Raw genomic sequence first — 16,464 nt, 5'->3', positions numbered from 1 at the left:
AGCACCCGGCAAAATAGCATAACAACCAATAAGTCTCAGCTGCTGTGTGTGGAGTCAAACTAAACCAGGAAGTCAGACAGTATAGTTCAGCCCCTTTCTGCCTGATGGAACATTTTACGTTCACATCAATCCTGTTGTCCTCAGGACAGATCTGTCCCAAGATTCTCTTAAAGGGGAAAGAAACAAATGCTGTCACAAACATGTGGGTCTGTGGGTCTGAAATAGGGTTGGTATCATAAGAGCTTTTAGAATTAGAAATGTACATATTAAATACAATTTTGTTAAAGTATAAAATTGGGGAATTAGCTGGAAAATACCATTTATTTCTAGAAACATACCTCAGTGATTATGCATGTCGGTTAGGGTTGCTGCATAATTCATTAACACTAACCCTTAAGCGAGATTTCTACTTTACTAGACATGTACAGTGTATGTTTTAATTTTTTTTATTTGGCTAACACTGCATTGCATGGATGTGTCATTTGTGATCAGGCCCATCGTGCTTAACTGCACTAACTGCTTTTACAACAGTGGACTATGCGCGTACTTACAGAAATGGAGTTAGAGCCAAGTAACTTCCATTTTGCCTGGTCTATTACTCAACTGGAGACTACTGCTGTGCAATATCTGTGTTTGTGTTCATTCACTCACTGTGATACAGAGCGGCAGTGCAGAGAGGGTATGCAATGGAGGCTGTGTATTGCTGTAAATGAGCAGATTACTGAGCCTCGCTTAACATTGTCTTCTGTATGAACTCCACTAGAAACTTAAAGGACTAATCACAGCTCTTGTGGTTTCCACCATAACCCTTACGTAGAGTTACATCTTTTAAGGAGATGCACGTCAGTTAGAGCATAAGTACAGCGCCCTGTAACACACAGCTACAATCTAGCTCCTACAATACGGCTGATGAGAGCACAGCTAAAAATGAGGCTCTTTCGTCTTGTTTCCTATCTGCCTCTTCACTATCAAGTAAGTAAGTAAGTAAGTTTATTTATATTGCACTTATCACAAAGTGCTGTACAGGAGTCGAGAAAACTAAAAACAAAACACAAGTTTTAGACACAAGAAGTAGTTCAGCCACATATGCAGGAGTCTGGCCGTGCAGTGCTCTGTATGTAAGAGTGAGGATTTTAAAGTGGACCCAATGCTCTACAGGAAGCATCAAGTACCTGATGAAGTTGTAAATGCCCCCAGAATAGCACAGTAGGTGTTGCTTACCTCTGTGATGTGTGTTGGAAGTGTGATGTTGCCTCCAGGGCCCCGTTCCATAAAGTAGGATTTGCGACTTTTCTATATCAGATACAAAGATTGGGTCAAGTCCAGTTCAGGAGTGGTGACAACTTATGCTCTGAAACAAACCTGCCACATTACAGGAGCAGTATTTAAGTAGCAGAGAATGTAATCAGACATTGTATCTGCTTTGAGAAGGTTGTGCCCTTTCATTGAAGGGTCAATTGAAAAAGAGGCTCAAATTATTCGCATAGCACTTTGCCGAGAACGAGTCATTAGATCTTGTTGTGATATTCTGTCATTGTCAGAGGAGTTTTATGGATAGATAAATAGATTATGGATTGTTTTTCATCACAATCCACACTCTACATCAACAACCTTCTTAAACCTCACATTCCCTCATTGTGGATTTACACTCACATCATTAGACTCTGTGCATTGCCCTTGGCTTTTTTTTGTGTGCCAATGGCAGCTCCCTGTATGATATTGGAGATGCTGCAAATATCAGGGAAGCAAAAGTGTGCCTTGCACTGCAATAGTTTCTGTATATTTGTTGTTTTTCGGGTGACATAAAGTAGTAAGGGCTATCGATAAGGAATTCTACAGAACACAGGTTGGTTAATCTTACGTAAAAATCTATACAGTATGAAGGCTTTAGGTACTGAGCTGTTTGAACAATGAATAATCATTATCTGACATTTCAGGAGTATTAAATGTAATTGGCTGTGTGGATGGAACACAGATTCCTAATAAAGCTTTAAGTGTGAACGAAGGAGATTATGTGAACAGGAAATCTTTTCACAGCATCGATGTGCAGGTAAATGACATGGCTACAAGTGTCAAAGTCAAATCTTCATTTCAGATAGCAATGCAACGCATTCTCATTTGCAAGATAATATGTGATGCCTTCCACATCATCACAGATGTGGAAGCCAAATGTGTCATGGTCTGTACATGATTCCAGGGTGTGAACAAGGTAACTTACCTTCCAAATAATGACTGAAGCTTCAATTATTTCTTTTACGGCTCTTTAAGTGAAGCGAATAACTTATGGTTACTTTTTATGTCACTATCGGACAATATGATGGTACCCTCCTTTTGCACAGAGGCTACTCCTGCCTGACCTTTCTAATGACCCCCTGACCTTAAGCCTGGAGCGCCGTCTCGCTACAACCTGGCCCCCTGCAGGACAAGAGCCAGGGTGGTGCGATAATAATTGGCATCCTCAAGACTCAGGGTCACTCCAGAGAGGGAGTGTGATATAATGTTGGTGTTACACAATATTGCCACAATAAGAGGAGAAAGATGCGCTCCTGCAAAAAACATTCCTTCCCACTGCTATAAGACTTTACAATAAGTCACCTCTGGCCAGATCCTCTGTTAATTAATCAACATCAATAGCCCTCGCACCGCTTTTGTTGTTTGTTACTCACTGTACATACTTATATACACTTCATATACACTACATATACTTAGCATTTTTGCACTTTCTTTATTATTATTATTGTTTAATTTCCCAAATGAATACACTCTGCTGTTTTGTTGTATATATTGAGTTTTTATATATTGAGCATCTTTCATTCCTGTTATTTTTATGTCTTGCTACTGTGACAAACAAATTTCCCCTTGGGGATGAATAAAGTATATATCTATCTATCAAATGTAGAAAGAGATGATACTCCCCCAATAAAGATGGCCGGACTCAGAGGGACACGATTTGCCACAACCACTTCAACTAAGTGCAAAATCATCCAACAGAGTTTTCTTGAATCCATTATTTTTTCATGCATGCTCAGCAGTAATTTATCAACACCATGCACACCAATGGAACATTTTAATAATTGTATGCACCTTTAACTTGTGCTCGAGTATTTTATTTTTTTTTAATTGTTTTTATTCTTTATTTTAAATTGCAGTTCTAAGTGTGGTCCATCTCAAGATCACATTTTGTAATTGTTTCTCCAGATGGACTTTACTTTTTGTTATGAGGTGATCATAATATCTTATGATTTCAATTAGACACAAGTGTGGAAACAAAGGAAGGAAACAAAAAAGCTATAAAGCAAATAAAATATTACCTGTTTGAATTATATGTTTGTACTTGACTTTGTACCTGCTGCCAAGTGCTTTTCACACCACTGCTGTAACCTGATTAAAAAACATAAAATGCATTCAGTATTATAGTATACAGTGACTCAAAAGTTATTGAATGCAAAAATGAAAATAACTTATTTACACAACTTGATCTTCTATCTACACAATAACTCAATGCTGTCGGCTTTTTTTTAAAGAATATTCGCAGATACTTTTAGCAACTAAATTAACAAAATGCCAACGTGGCCAGCGGCATTGTGTTGCTCAAGCAACAACGTTGATGTAATTATGTCATTAAATAGCACAGGGAACTGGCTACTAACTGTATTGTTTTAGATAGAAAGGGTCAGGGTAAAACAAAGCCCATTCACTAACTTTAGTTACCAAAACTCCATGACAAATAAAAGTAATTCAATTGCTTGCTGGTGGAGAGCCAACCAGCAGTGTTTGTTTTAACAGAAGTTAAACTGAAACAGATCCCATCAAAACATGGATGGCATCTGTTACATTGATGGAGACAAATTACATAAAAGTCTGATCATCTATCCATACATCCGTTTTTTAACTCCCATATCATGTTGAAGGTCTTTGGAGCTGAAAACCTTAGCACATATGGGTGATTGTACTCAAACCACAACAAGAACAAATTGATGCCGGACCTGTTTTTACATTCAGATCCTTAAATTCTTGTTTTGCTGTTGACCCAGGCCGTGTTGGTGTGTGACCCAGCCCTCCCTCTGCTGAGCCAGAGGACTCGGGCAGTCATATCAGTATCAGAGAGGCAGCAAGATAGTTGATATACTGTCACTCCCTGCCAGCGCTGTCATCTATCAGCCTAACTAATGGACCAGGAAAGAATGGAGAGACTGAGCTGCTCACACAGAGAGAGGAAGAGAGGGAGGGTGGGATAATGATAGAGAGAGAGGTGGGTAAAGAGCAACAGCTTGGTGTAGGTGGATAGTAATAGTCAGTTTGTGGATACAAGGCCAGTGCTGTCACTGTAAGGTTTGCCTTCTCGCAGAAACATCCAGATCCTTGTTTGGGAAGTCACAGACTCTATTTAGCACTTTTACCATATAATGGGGATCCTCCTCTGTGGCTCTCCCTAGGGTGTCTTCCTTTTTTCTCCCCATTAATGTTTTTCCTGAACCGATGTGAGGTCTTCCAGGACAGAGGATGTCGTATGTGTGCAGATTGTAAAGCCCTCTGAGACAAATGTGTATTTTGTCACGTTGGGCTGTACAAAATGAATTGAATTGAAATGCAGGAATGAGTCATAAATTCGGTTGATGAGTTAGAATTTTAGCACTTTCAGTTTGTCTCAAAGTCAATGTTTTTGGGGATTTTTGGTTAGCTGACAGAAATAAGATCTGTGTTGAAAGTAGGCATAAGAGATTTTAACATTTTGTTGTATGTTATATATTACATCACTAAATGCGGCTCTCATGAATTTTGTCTTTAAAATAGGTGGCTGCTAACTACAGACTATATGAGACTACGAAACGTCATCACGACTAACACGAGTCTGACTTGTTGTGGATACACTCACTCAGACCTCGGTGTAATGCATTTACAGCCTAACGTTACCTTTTTAACTTATCTTATCTCGCCATGATTGTAAGGTAGTGCAGACGTGGAAGAAGTACTCAGACATTTTAATGCAGAAAAGTAATAACCATGTAAAAAAAGAATAGATGCACTTTCTATTGGTGCTAAGGGCGGCACATGGTGTACATGGTGATGCCATGAGGTGCGTCTGCAGTGATTGTCTTTCATCTAGTAACAATAGACTAATAATAATAAGAATAATGCTACATCTGTTAATTAAATCTGTTGTGCCATTAACTTATTCTCCCGTTTCCCATTTGCCCTCCACCTTGCAGGCTGCCCAATAGATATACGTGTGTCATGAGATATATAATTCAAAGTCAAATTATGTTCTTGCTGCTGAGAGGATCACATTCAATTTAAACTTAATCAAAACCTGATCAAATACACAGCCCTCTCCAGCCAGGCCGATCTACAGTCGTCCATTCATGTGGTGAAAAGTTGTTTCTCATCGGTAATAACTTAGATGGGTGGCATTAATGTACTGCGTAATCAAATTGCACTGCAGGAATAATAGTTCACACTGACATTTATAGCTATTGAAGACTTTATTTAGCACCTTCTGTCACAAATAATGGTGTTAGCACTTCAGCCACAAGTGAGACTCAGTGGCAGTGTGTTTTTTTGACAGCTGAGAGGCAATCTGGTGAGTGACAAAATCGTGAAAGTTATAGTTGTGAGTGACAAACACATCATCAGATAAAAAATATCCACTTGACTTCGCTCTTGGAATATGAAGGTATCCACCCTCGCAATGTCATACCATACAGCAGGGTTATTCTATATTGTTCAGGGGGCCACATTTTCAGTCTAATGGCCGCTGCGCCGCATTGCACTGCACTCATACGGCGGTTACAGCTAATAATGTCGCACCCACGCCAAATCCAGTTCCCTCTCAGGCTAGTTCTATCAGCGCTGTTGCTGCTGTGCCTCCACCCTTTGCTCCTCGGGCAAGCGAGCACAGAACTGGCAAAAGGCCTGCAGACAGCACTGCAGTGAGCATGCATGAATATTATAGGAATAATTGTTTTAAAACATGGTCTTCAACATTTAAAAACATGAAAAAAGCCTTTGAGCATGATGTGTGGTTTTTCAGTTTCATCCACAATGTTATTTTGCCAAATCATTTCCAGCAGGTTTTGCAGCATCAAAATGGATATTAAAATGTATAAGGCTTAGGTAGAGAGAACACTTATCCTCCCACATGTGGCCTTATCAAGAGAGATGTTTATCACTACTTTATTTCAAATGCTGATAACAAATGTGTCCTCTTACTCAGTCTCTCTTGTTCTGTGTTTCTCTCTGTATTCAGAGTCTGATGAGTTGGAGGCAGAGCTCGCCAGCTTGGCCTCTCTTGGGTTCACCGGCTGTCTGTCAGGTGTTTTCTTTAACTCCATCAGTCCTCTGAAAGCCGCTCTGCTGCACCCCGACAGCTCTGTTATTATCAGTGGCCCATTGTCCCAGTCGAGCTGTGGTTCCTCCTCTCCGGCCGATCCATACGCGACAGAAACCACACACTCCTTATCAGGTACAAAGAGCAGACTTAGTCCTTACATCCCTCATACTGAATATCATTAGGAAACCCACCCTTTTCCCTTTCTGAAATGTCTTTGATAGTATACTTAGGGCTGTTCATTATACTTTTTTATGGGCTCATTAACCATCTTCCACAGTAAGCAGACCGAGTGATGGCACTTTGACAGATGAGATTAGTAAGACAACTGTAGTGAAGTCCTTTGACGCTGTTCCGAGGCTTTCAAACAAGCCTGCACTGACTGAAGGTTCTCTGAGCGACTCTCTCTACGGCCATAGACTACCTTACCTCACCTTCTTTGTTCGCCCCTTCATCTTTGCTCTAAATTATTTCTCATCTATACTTTTTACCTCACTTTTCTGGATTCCTTTTCTGCTTTTATTGTTTTATCTTCTCCGTCTCTCTCTCAACAGACCAACCTGGTTCAGTGGATCCAGGTCAACCTTTAGTGAACGCCATCAGGAGTGATTCAGCACTAATTGGAGGTAATGCCATCGATCTCAGCAGGAGTAAGAACAGTTCATGAAAATATCCTAACAGTTGAATCAGAACTTTATATTTAAGGAGTCTAACATTGTAAAGAGGGTTGTTAAAAAAGGCGAGGCAAGAATAAGTTTTGATCTCAGAGTCTCAGGAGAAAAAAGGCAGTGAGGAGCGGTAATGGGTTGGCTGTTTAATGGGAAGATGTTGGATCTGAATGAAGAAAACTTTCAAAAAGGATTTTTGACTAGCGTTTGAATTTCAAAACCACTTAAATGCAGCGTTCAAATCAGTCAAGTAGTATTTTGTGTCGCAAAGGTTATTTTGGTTTACAAATAAAACCATAAACTCGGGTGATATAAATGTAATTTAGTTTGTACCTGGAAAAAAAATTGTTAGTGATTGGATACAGAACACTCTTTTGGGGGATGGAAATCACAGATGAAGAGAAGTAGAGACTATTTTGATAGACATATAAACATCTGGGGAAGTATTTAAAACCACTACTGTGATAGTTCCCTCTACAGTAGGTATTGCAGGACCACGTTTGGTTATGATGACACATGCACATAGAATAACAATGTGAAAACAATACTAGTGTCACAGCTAGTAAACATGTCAGGTCACACCTTTGTCTTCACAGATATCCAGATATTGGCATATGAAACAGTATATTTCTAGTTGATATACAGTACATATAAGTTGATGTAGGTTCCTCCCTTACAACTACCATATTCATACATTGTCACTATGTTTAATAATTAATGTGTTTAAGTGATATATGCTGATGTTGCATGAAATATTTCTTTAAATATATATATTTAAAAAAATACTGTATATATATATATATGTATGTATATATATGTATATATATATACATACATATATATATATGTATATATATACACATACATATATATATGTATGTGTGTATATATATATATATATATATATATATATATATATATATATATATATATATATATATATATATATGTATGTATATATGTGTGTGTGTGCATGTCGTACAATTGGACGATAAAGGTCCAAGTCCTTCTGTGTTGTTGTTTTTTTTAGGGGTGATTGCAGTGGTGATCTTCATCACTGTGTCTGCCTCGGCGATATTGGCCAGATTCCTCTGCAGCAGAAAAGAGACGTACCGAAACCAGGAAGTGAAAGCAGCTCAGCCTGAAGATGGCCACGAGCACCCCTTCAGCAGCCAGGCAGACTCTCTGAGCGCTCCCAGTGAAAACCAAAAGGAGTATTTCATTTAGCAGGAGCCCAGAGCGCCCACTGACACGACAGGACAGAGCAGGAGGGTTCACCACCGAGAGCTCAGTTTACTCGACACCCTGACCCTGAGCCACTGGTACCGGTGGATCAATGAGATGTGAAGTCAAAAACAGAACAATTTGTGAGGTTTTTCTTTAGTTCCTCCCTGCTGTCATTTTAAGGACGTAAATATTTCAAAATGTAAATGGTAATTTGTGTGCTCATAACAATAATAATTCTCTGACGTATTGAAAATAATTTATCAAAAGGAAACATGCTGAATTAATTTTGTTCCAGTTGAACAAAACTTTGGACTTGGTGTTCGTTTATAAAGCACTTTTTCTACAATGATATATGAGATGTCAGAGCCATACAGTATGTGTCAAAATATGAGAAGAATGAGCGGAGGATTGACATATGTATGACATTTCGGCTTAACTGCTCAGCAAAAGCACAGTTTCAGAATCGACTAAAATCCATCTGCTGTATATATGAATACAAAATTAAAGTCACTTATTTGGTCTGATCTTACACACTTAAAGTATTTGAGTTAGTCAGAAAGCTGTTATGTTACTTGCTGTGCTTTTTCTTTATATCATGAGAAAAATAAAAGCTTTACAAAGAGACATGGATTTTTTTTTTTTACTTTTACTTCTTCTTGCCTGCACCACCTGCAGAAAGCAGCCGACACCAGACATCTTAAAGTAACTTTCAACAGTGAAGCTTTCAGCAGCTCGGACTATAAAGCTCTGATTGTCTATCACCTCCTCCCATCTGCCAACAATTAGTATTTTGGAAAGCTATTGGAAACAGAAAGAAGTAGCTGACCACGATGTATAAATGATGTAATGAAAACCATCCATCCAAATATTAATACTCATTATTTATACTTCCTCTGCAATATTTTGCGTTGGAAATGTTTGTTTTTTCCTCCATTCAGTATGATTTTATGCTCAAATTCGGCTTCCTTACTGCTAAGGTGTTTGTTCTTTATCTCCCACGTCTGTCTTCAAGATGCTTTTTTTTTATGGTTTTTCAAATTAACAAATGTCTCTTTGATTCTCAAGCACAGAATACTCCTACATAATAATGGATGTGTGGGATTAACAATGATGGTTCATGAAAGCATTTAGCATACTCTTGACCCCTGCTTTTTGGTATCTCTTTTTCAAAATGCCTGTGCTGCCAAGAAAGCCATGCATTTGCATATTTCCTGGGTAGTTAGCTGGTGTCATGATTACCTCTGGGCAAGAACAATTGGAGCACCACAAAGCTAAACCAAGGGCGTGTTCACACCAGCTTTATTAATCCGGTTAAACAGCACCCTGGAGTGTAACTCCCTTGGCGCGGTTTGTTTGGAGTAGTTCACTGTTTATCAGACCACAAATTAAACAATAAATAGCTAACAGAACCCGCAGCCCCTCTGCCTTACTCCCGTAGATCGGTGACTAGTTTGATAGGAAGTTGACAGATTAGACTGTTTAGAGTTGAGCCAATGCTGTTGCTGGCCACCAGCCTGCTGTTTAGCTCATTGTTTGTAACAAGTGTAGTATGAAAGCATGGTGAAAGCCTTCTGATCGAGTCTCAGAAATTAGCCTCAAGACCAATTACAGCTAATTTGACTGAACCCATTAACACCTAATTTTCGGATTTGATCTGTATCTGGATATACTATTTGTAGAATAAAAAAAAACATGCAACGATTGCATCAATCGGACTCATCAATCGGCCTCTTCCTGTTAGCTTAAGCACTGCAAAAGATGCAAATATAGCAGTAGCTAACAAGTCTTCTCTAAAAAGTGAGTGTAGGTAAGTGATTTAAAAATAAATGATGACCTTCCATGACTTCCATTATTCTGGGACTGGCTACGGTTGCGGACAAGTCCGCCATCCTGAGCTAACTTATTTGCATATTATTAGTAAAAATGTATCGTGGATCAAGATAATGAGAATGCAAAAGGTCTGTAAAGCATAAGTCATTATCCAGATTCAGTCTTAACCATTATGCTGGTTAAAAAATGCATTTGTTTAATCTAAAATATTGTTGTAAAGAACACCTTAAAACAAAATCAGGAAAGTGAGCTGCATAGAGACCAACATATTCCTCGTAAGCATTATCATTAATCATTATCATCAATACTTGTTTGTAGCACACTGTTGAATTATTTCTGCTGTCAGACACAGCTACTCCCTTGTGACCTTCAGTAACCGCTGTTCCCTCCATTCCCCATCACCTGACTACGCCACCTACCCGCTCACCTGTTCCCACTTCCCTCATCAGACTTGCAGTATATTTTAAATCTGAGTACTACATTTCCTTCTGGGTCCAACTCAGAAAATTAAATCATATGAGCTTTAAAACCTTCTTAACTGGTATAACACCAACTTAAACTGCTCCTTCTCTATCTCCCGGCCTTTGATCCAATTGAACGTCTGTGCAGCCTTTTATCTGCATTAGTCTTCTGGTGAAACCCATCATGACTGACGGGGCTGCCCTTGATATTATTCAAGCATGTCATCAGTCAGATGAGCTTGCCAAATCATTGTTGTGTACCTTTTTAGTTTTTTTGTAATCAAAATGTTGCCAATATGTTCAACTGCTGAAATTAAGTTACTCTAAATTTTGACCTGATTTTGTATTGGATTCACTCGTATTCTTTATTGATGAGCTTAAAGTAAATTAATGAAAATTAAAATCCCTGCATTGTCAATAGATGTGGTAGAAAAACAGTGAGCAGCTGCGGTCTTCTGTTTCCTTGTTTAATGAAGCTGAAACACGGCAAGACTTTCCCTCTCTAGAGCAAATTTAATTAACATAAATTTACATCACAGATCGTTGTTCCTCCTAAACTTTCCAGGCGAGGGTTCTGTGCAGTACATGACATTATTGATGGGTATTAATATGCTTCTGTCTGCGGAGTGGAGATAAAGACAGCTGACTTAATGACTAAAACATCAAGGAGATGGAAATGGCAAAGTAATTTTTCATGACGACATTCCCTCCCAAATCCAAAAGTTGGAGGTTAAAGATCTCGCATGAAATGAAAGCAGTTTTAATGTTGTGCTTAGTGATGCTAAACAGAGAGCAGAGTTCAACCACAACACATATTCAGTCTATTCACATCTAGATTGAAACAAGTAACAGAAAGTGACCTTGACACAAATTAATATGTATATCATCTGAGCCTTGGCAGATAAAAAATAATACATAACTCTAAAAATAATCCCTCATCACTTATCCCATAAATCTGCATATAACCTGCTATGATACAATGCAATTGCCAATACAGCAAGTCCATTTCATCATCTTAGTTTTCATGAAATATTTGCTTTCCTGCCGCTCATTATGGTCTGTAATGTTCATAAAGTATTTAAACCGGCCTCGGGCAATATTGGCTGTAGGTGGCATTCTGACAACTCTTCAATACCCAAATATTATATAACATTACATAAACAGCCCACAGAATGTGCACTTAACCAACTCGTTGCTTAAGAGAAAACCAAAGGGATGATAGAGATTAAAGTTGCTAAATACCATTTTCTCTGGACCATGTGATGTTTCCTGCTATTTTGGAAATTGTTTGTATTCCGGTCTTTATCTTCAATTTATCAGTAAAGGCCCAAGTCTTAATTTTGAGATCTCAAGAAAATCTTGCATCTGTTTGATCTAAGAAGATCAAACAGAAAAGAAACTTTGAAAAAGGGCATAAATGAGGAGGACATATTCTGTGTTTCTCGGTCTGTGGGCTTCAGCCTTTCCTCTATTTTTCTAACAGTCACTTTGAAGGAAATAGTCAACATTTAAATGGAATGTGTGCTCTAATATCTCATCATAATGTAAATAGCATGTGAGAATGATTTTGTCTGACGTGCTTCAAAATTGAGAAGTTATTCTCAATTCTTGGTCTTAAAACATTGAATGGTTATTAGATGTAACCTGAAATCAACTGGCTTTAAACTGCGCAACAGAGTTGCACTTTTATCTTGTAGTGAGGATTCTGTGTAAAAGATATGCGGGAGGATCAAGGCTGACATGAGGGGATCTGCGTGACATTATAAACCACTGATGTAGCACACCTGAGAGAGACACAAGTTGAGTTGTGCCTCATCAAGATGATCCTTGACCATCAGTGCACTGGTTCTGTGTTGGGTAAAACACGTCTCAATGAATTGTTTGAATAGTTGTTTTCACCTGTGTAACAATTTTAAACCATGTTTTATTAAACCAGACCATGATCTTCTCCTAACCTTAAAAAAGAGCTGCCATTGCCAAAAATATGATCATAGAAAAAGCAACAAAAAAAAAGCTCCCTACTAGCATACATTGTATTGCAAGATCAAATCTTTTGCAAAAAATAAATTGAATATGTTGCCAGTGAACATTGTACTGATAGGTTCAGTACTAACATCTTTGCAGGATACATTAATTAACAATATTTCCTCATTATGTTAATAGAAAACAAAATCTACTGCTTTATGTTTCCTTCAAAATATATTTGCTGTTTAAGATGTGTTGTATATCTAGAAGTATAATCTCTAAGAGGTCAGGTGGGTGGTACAGAATCCAGTCTTGGGGCTGAGACTCAATCTGGTTGAAACCCAGGTGAGGAATACAGAACACACTCAAGAAGGACATACAGGAATCTCATCATGTCAAACTTGCAATACACCGGCCGAGGCTCTTACGCCAGCAGCTGCATCACATAATTTTTAACAAGAATATTAAATGCATGTTTGCGGCTCATTTGAGATCAGATGCTTTATTGTTTTTAATTACCGTACACAGCATGCCTCTTGCGGAAAGTGTGTTGCGATGGTGTTAATTAATTTGAGTTAGTTCACTATAGGGAAGTAGATGTTCGGCTTTGGGGAAGGTAGATGCTTATACAGTGCTCTGAGTTGTGTGATAGATGTGTGCTTGCGACAGAGAGTATGACTATTTTGGTGTTGGGTAAAGTTTCTTCCTCTGATGTGCTTCACAGCATGTGCAAGGTGGCATGTGGGTTTGAATATGGCTGAATTTGAGAGTGCTGATAATGCTTTGTCTGATTCTAGCAGGTGGTAGACCATATTTCTTGAAAAGTGTAAATAAGTAGTAGTTTGGCACCCTTTTGATCACACCCGGCCACACCCATCAATGAAACTCAGTGTGTGGTCAGAGGTGCAACAGACTTGTGCAAACGTAAAACACTGCCTTCAGCCTGGAGTTAACTTAAAATAATGGCCTTTATTCAAATGTGCATTTTCTAAAATATCATCTGATAATCAATCTACAAATTAAACCCAGTCTACTTGACATGGAAAGAGGTTTTGGATTTGTTCTTTGAAGTTTGAAAAGTGGACCTCTGTGTATTCAATGTATATCATCGCTCACTTTTGTTCCTCAGAGGAAGTCATTTTACTTTTCAAAGTTCTTTTCCACTTGATAATTTGAACAAGATTTTCCTGAGGGTTCCACTTCCCCAAAAGCAGCAATTTAATCTACATGCCCGTCACAGATTATTTTACAATTCCTCAGAGCTTCCGTCACTGCTGCTGTCATTTTCAAATAATCATTTTGAATCAGTATCACTACAAGCTTACATGATTCCAAATTACCTAAATACCATTAGGATTTCTGCTTGTCTCTAAAAGGAACGTGTGTGCAATAGCATTCAATGGCTCACAGGAATGTTAATTGAATTTAACACACTGCTCACTCAAGGTTGGTGTCAAGTGTGATGTATAAATGGGCTCTCACTTGAATGAAGAGAGTTGATTAATGTTTCTCCGTGCAGATGAAACAGCAGCAATTAGTGGTAAGAAGTGAAGAGGCTAGGTGGAGAGTGTGGTGACTCGGCTGCTTTTTCCTGCTGCAGAATGGAGGTGGGCTGGATAATTACCAGCAGCCTTCTCCCTGATTAGTGATCTGATGAGACCGCATAGCTGCAAGCAGAACCGCCATCGCCACCCACCTGATTATAAACGACATCGCAGACCTCTGTTGTCAGCTTGTATTTATCAGAATTGTTCTGGAAAATGTATCTGGCATTGCAATGTGGGCTCAACGTTGGCAAAACATTGTGTCAGGTTTGAAAAACATATGATTGAGCAAGCATGTCTCATAACACAGACTTGATTCACTAGTGTACAGTATTTAGAGAAGGTATGTTTCCAAAAGTGTCAGAATTAAGCGGCATCTTGAGAAACCAACGTTGGGTCATATTTCCTCAGTCAGAACAATGCAAGAGTGTGGTTCTGCCTCTGCTACTTTTTAGGATCTTAGTCATTTGGAGACAGCGATTGTTGGGAACATGTGGAGGGTACTGTGGATGCTTCCACAAGGGGAATTAATAATCCTCCTGATACATATACATTATCACCATCAAGCCACATTGGTGCTTCAACGTTAGATAAAAAAAATGTCTTTTTCAACATCACCTTGCCCTGCCAGGGTTCAACCCTCCAGTGATCAGATAAGAGTACAGACATAGATCACTTGGCTGTGCTGCTCCACTGATTACATCTTCAGCAGCATTATGCAGAAGAAGCTTCATAAATAAAAGCGATCTGGCGGACACAAAGTCTCCAACACCTCATGTTTTATTGATATTATGCACGCAAACAGTCGGAGTTCATTCCTCAGATTGTTCACTGCTTCAGTTCATCACACAGGATGTCAGCGGGACCTCAGTCTCACCTCCAGGTGTCTTGACAGATGATGTGTTGCAGTAACATATAGTACATATGTGATAGATGCTTGGTTGTTTACTTTGGCCTTTTTGCATTTATGGTACATGGCCAATTTGGGATTTATATACAGTTAATGTGTACTTTTTTTCCAGTAAAATTATGTCTCTTCTTCAGGAAAAGAAAATGATTTGATTTTGTGTGAGGTATCAAAAAAGATTTATGCCATGGAGTGTTATACTGCATGTTTAGGGCAAACATGTAGCATTGGTCCAATAACACAATAGAAAGGAGTTACAGACAGTTGCCTTTGGTCAGTGTTCTTTAGAACTATGGTAAAACATTATTGAAATAAACATAATATTCAGCGTTGTCAAAAGAATGTGAAGAGGCTTATCTGGTGGTGAGTCAGGGCAGTCCCTCAGGGTCAAATTCCCAAGGGAGGGATTTGCAATAAAGGAATTTTTATTACTTCAACAACAAACTACAGACAATAGAAATATCTTTTTTGAAACCAAATTATATGTTTCTTTAACAAAGCTCTACTTTCTTTCTTCTTAGGCCAACCCGGGCGGCAACCTTCGGTTCTGACATGTGAAGCCTTTGTTAAGTTAACTTTCACATTATTTGTGTAATTTGCATCTCAAAAAGATTACCCTGACCTAAGTACTTTTAGTCAAACACAACTAAACTGAAAATATTTTTTTCCTAGTATTTCTCTTCCTCCCTTTCAACTTTTCATTATCTTTGCCAGCTATCCCCATGATTTAATTACTTCAATGCAATGGTCTTATTGCATTGAAGCAATCATCTTATTTGCAACGTTTAATAGTCCATTATTTGAACTAAGGTGAATTTTCTTTTGTAATTACTTTATGGGTGTTTTACTACAACTGTAGTGACATTCAACATTAATACTGGCATATGTATCCTGCAGCTTTAAACAGGATGTAAACCAAACAATCCTGAGGATTAAGTTCCCTGTTGAACGCAGGTTATGTTTGCTTGATATGACACAAGATGACACATCCAGAGAATTATAGAGAAACGTTAAATGACATTGCAATTAGAAATGAATGGTATTCTAACTAAACTAATTTGAAAAATTGATTTATGAATGAAGCACTTGTCAGAGGTAACAAGTGCTTTTACATCCACTCACTTTAGCTTATGGACTTGCCGTGGTGGGATTTGTTGTTTTCAGCTCCATTTCCAGGAGTTTTAACCTGAGTTGGCACAGTTCAGCGCTCCTCAAGTCTTCCAAAGCTCTGAGGACAGCTTATTGTTAACAATATTTGCACTTGGTTTGAGAGTTTCTAGAAAGTTCTCAGTTCTTGGTTTTAAAAGCAGAATTTTGAGCCTGGGTGATGAATTTGATCTTAAACTTCTCGTAACAAATGTTTAGTTGCTGTGGCGAAGCTGTTAGCGTACAGTTGTTTATTTGCACATCTAGCAGTGCAACACAGTTTCTGTCCATGTTGCAACTGTAAGTACAAAATCCACACTCTTGTAGCTCCGTTTTTGGTAAAAACTCCTGAGGGAAGTTCTAGCTTGTCCCTAACTGTGTCTCTCTT

At 38.5% G+C, this 16,464-nt stretch overlaps 1 protein-coding gene across 1 annotated transcript in view; it reads left to right on the top strand.

The window, feature by feature from the left end:
• Nucleotides 1–8,223, top strand: part of LOC306739280 (contactin-associated protein-like 4) — a gene marked incomplete at both ends in the record, with an annotated part of 81,700 nt that extends 73,477 nt beyond the window's left edge. The window contains 3 exons of the mRNA XM_079221259.1: nt 6,248–6,463; nt 6,883–6,954; nt 8,027–8,223. Coding sequence (XP_079077385.1) covers nt 6,248–6,463; nt 6,883–6,954; nt 8,027–8,223 — 485 coding nt within the window. The remainder of the gene's footprint in view (nt 1–6,247; nt 6,464–6,882; nt 6,955–8,026) is intronic.
• Nucleotides 8,224–16,464: the final 8,241 nt, after the last annotated feature.

This window comes from Taurulus bubalis (assembly GCF_910589615.1).
Source record: "Taurulus bubalis genome assembly, chromosome: 7".
NCBI lineage: Eukaryota > Metazoa > Chordata > Actinopteri > Perciformes > Cottidae > Taurulus > Taurulus bubalis.
The sequence above is the reverse complement of the archived record's forward strand: the minus strand, read 5'-3'. Positions and strand labels throughout refer to the sequence as shown.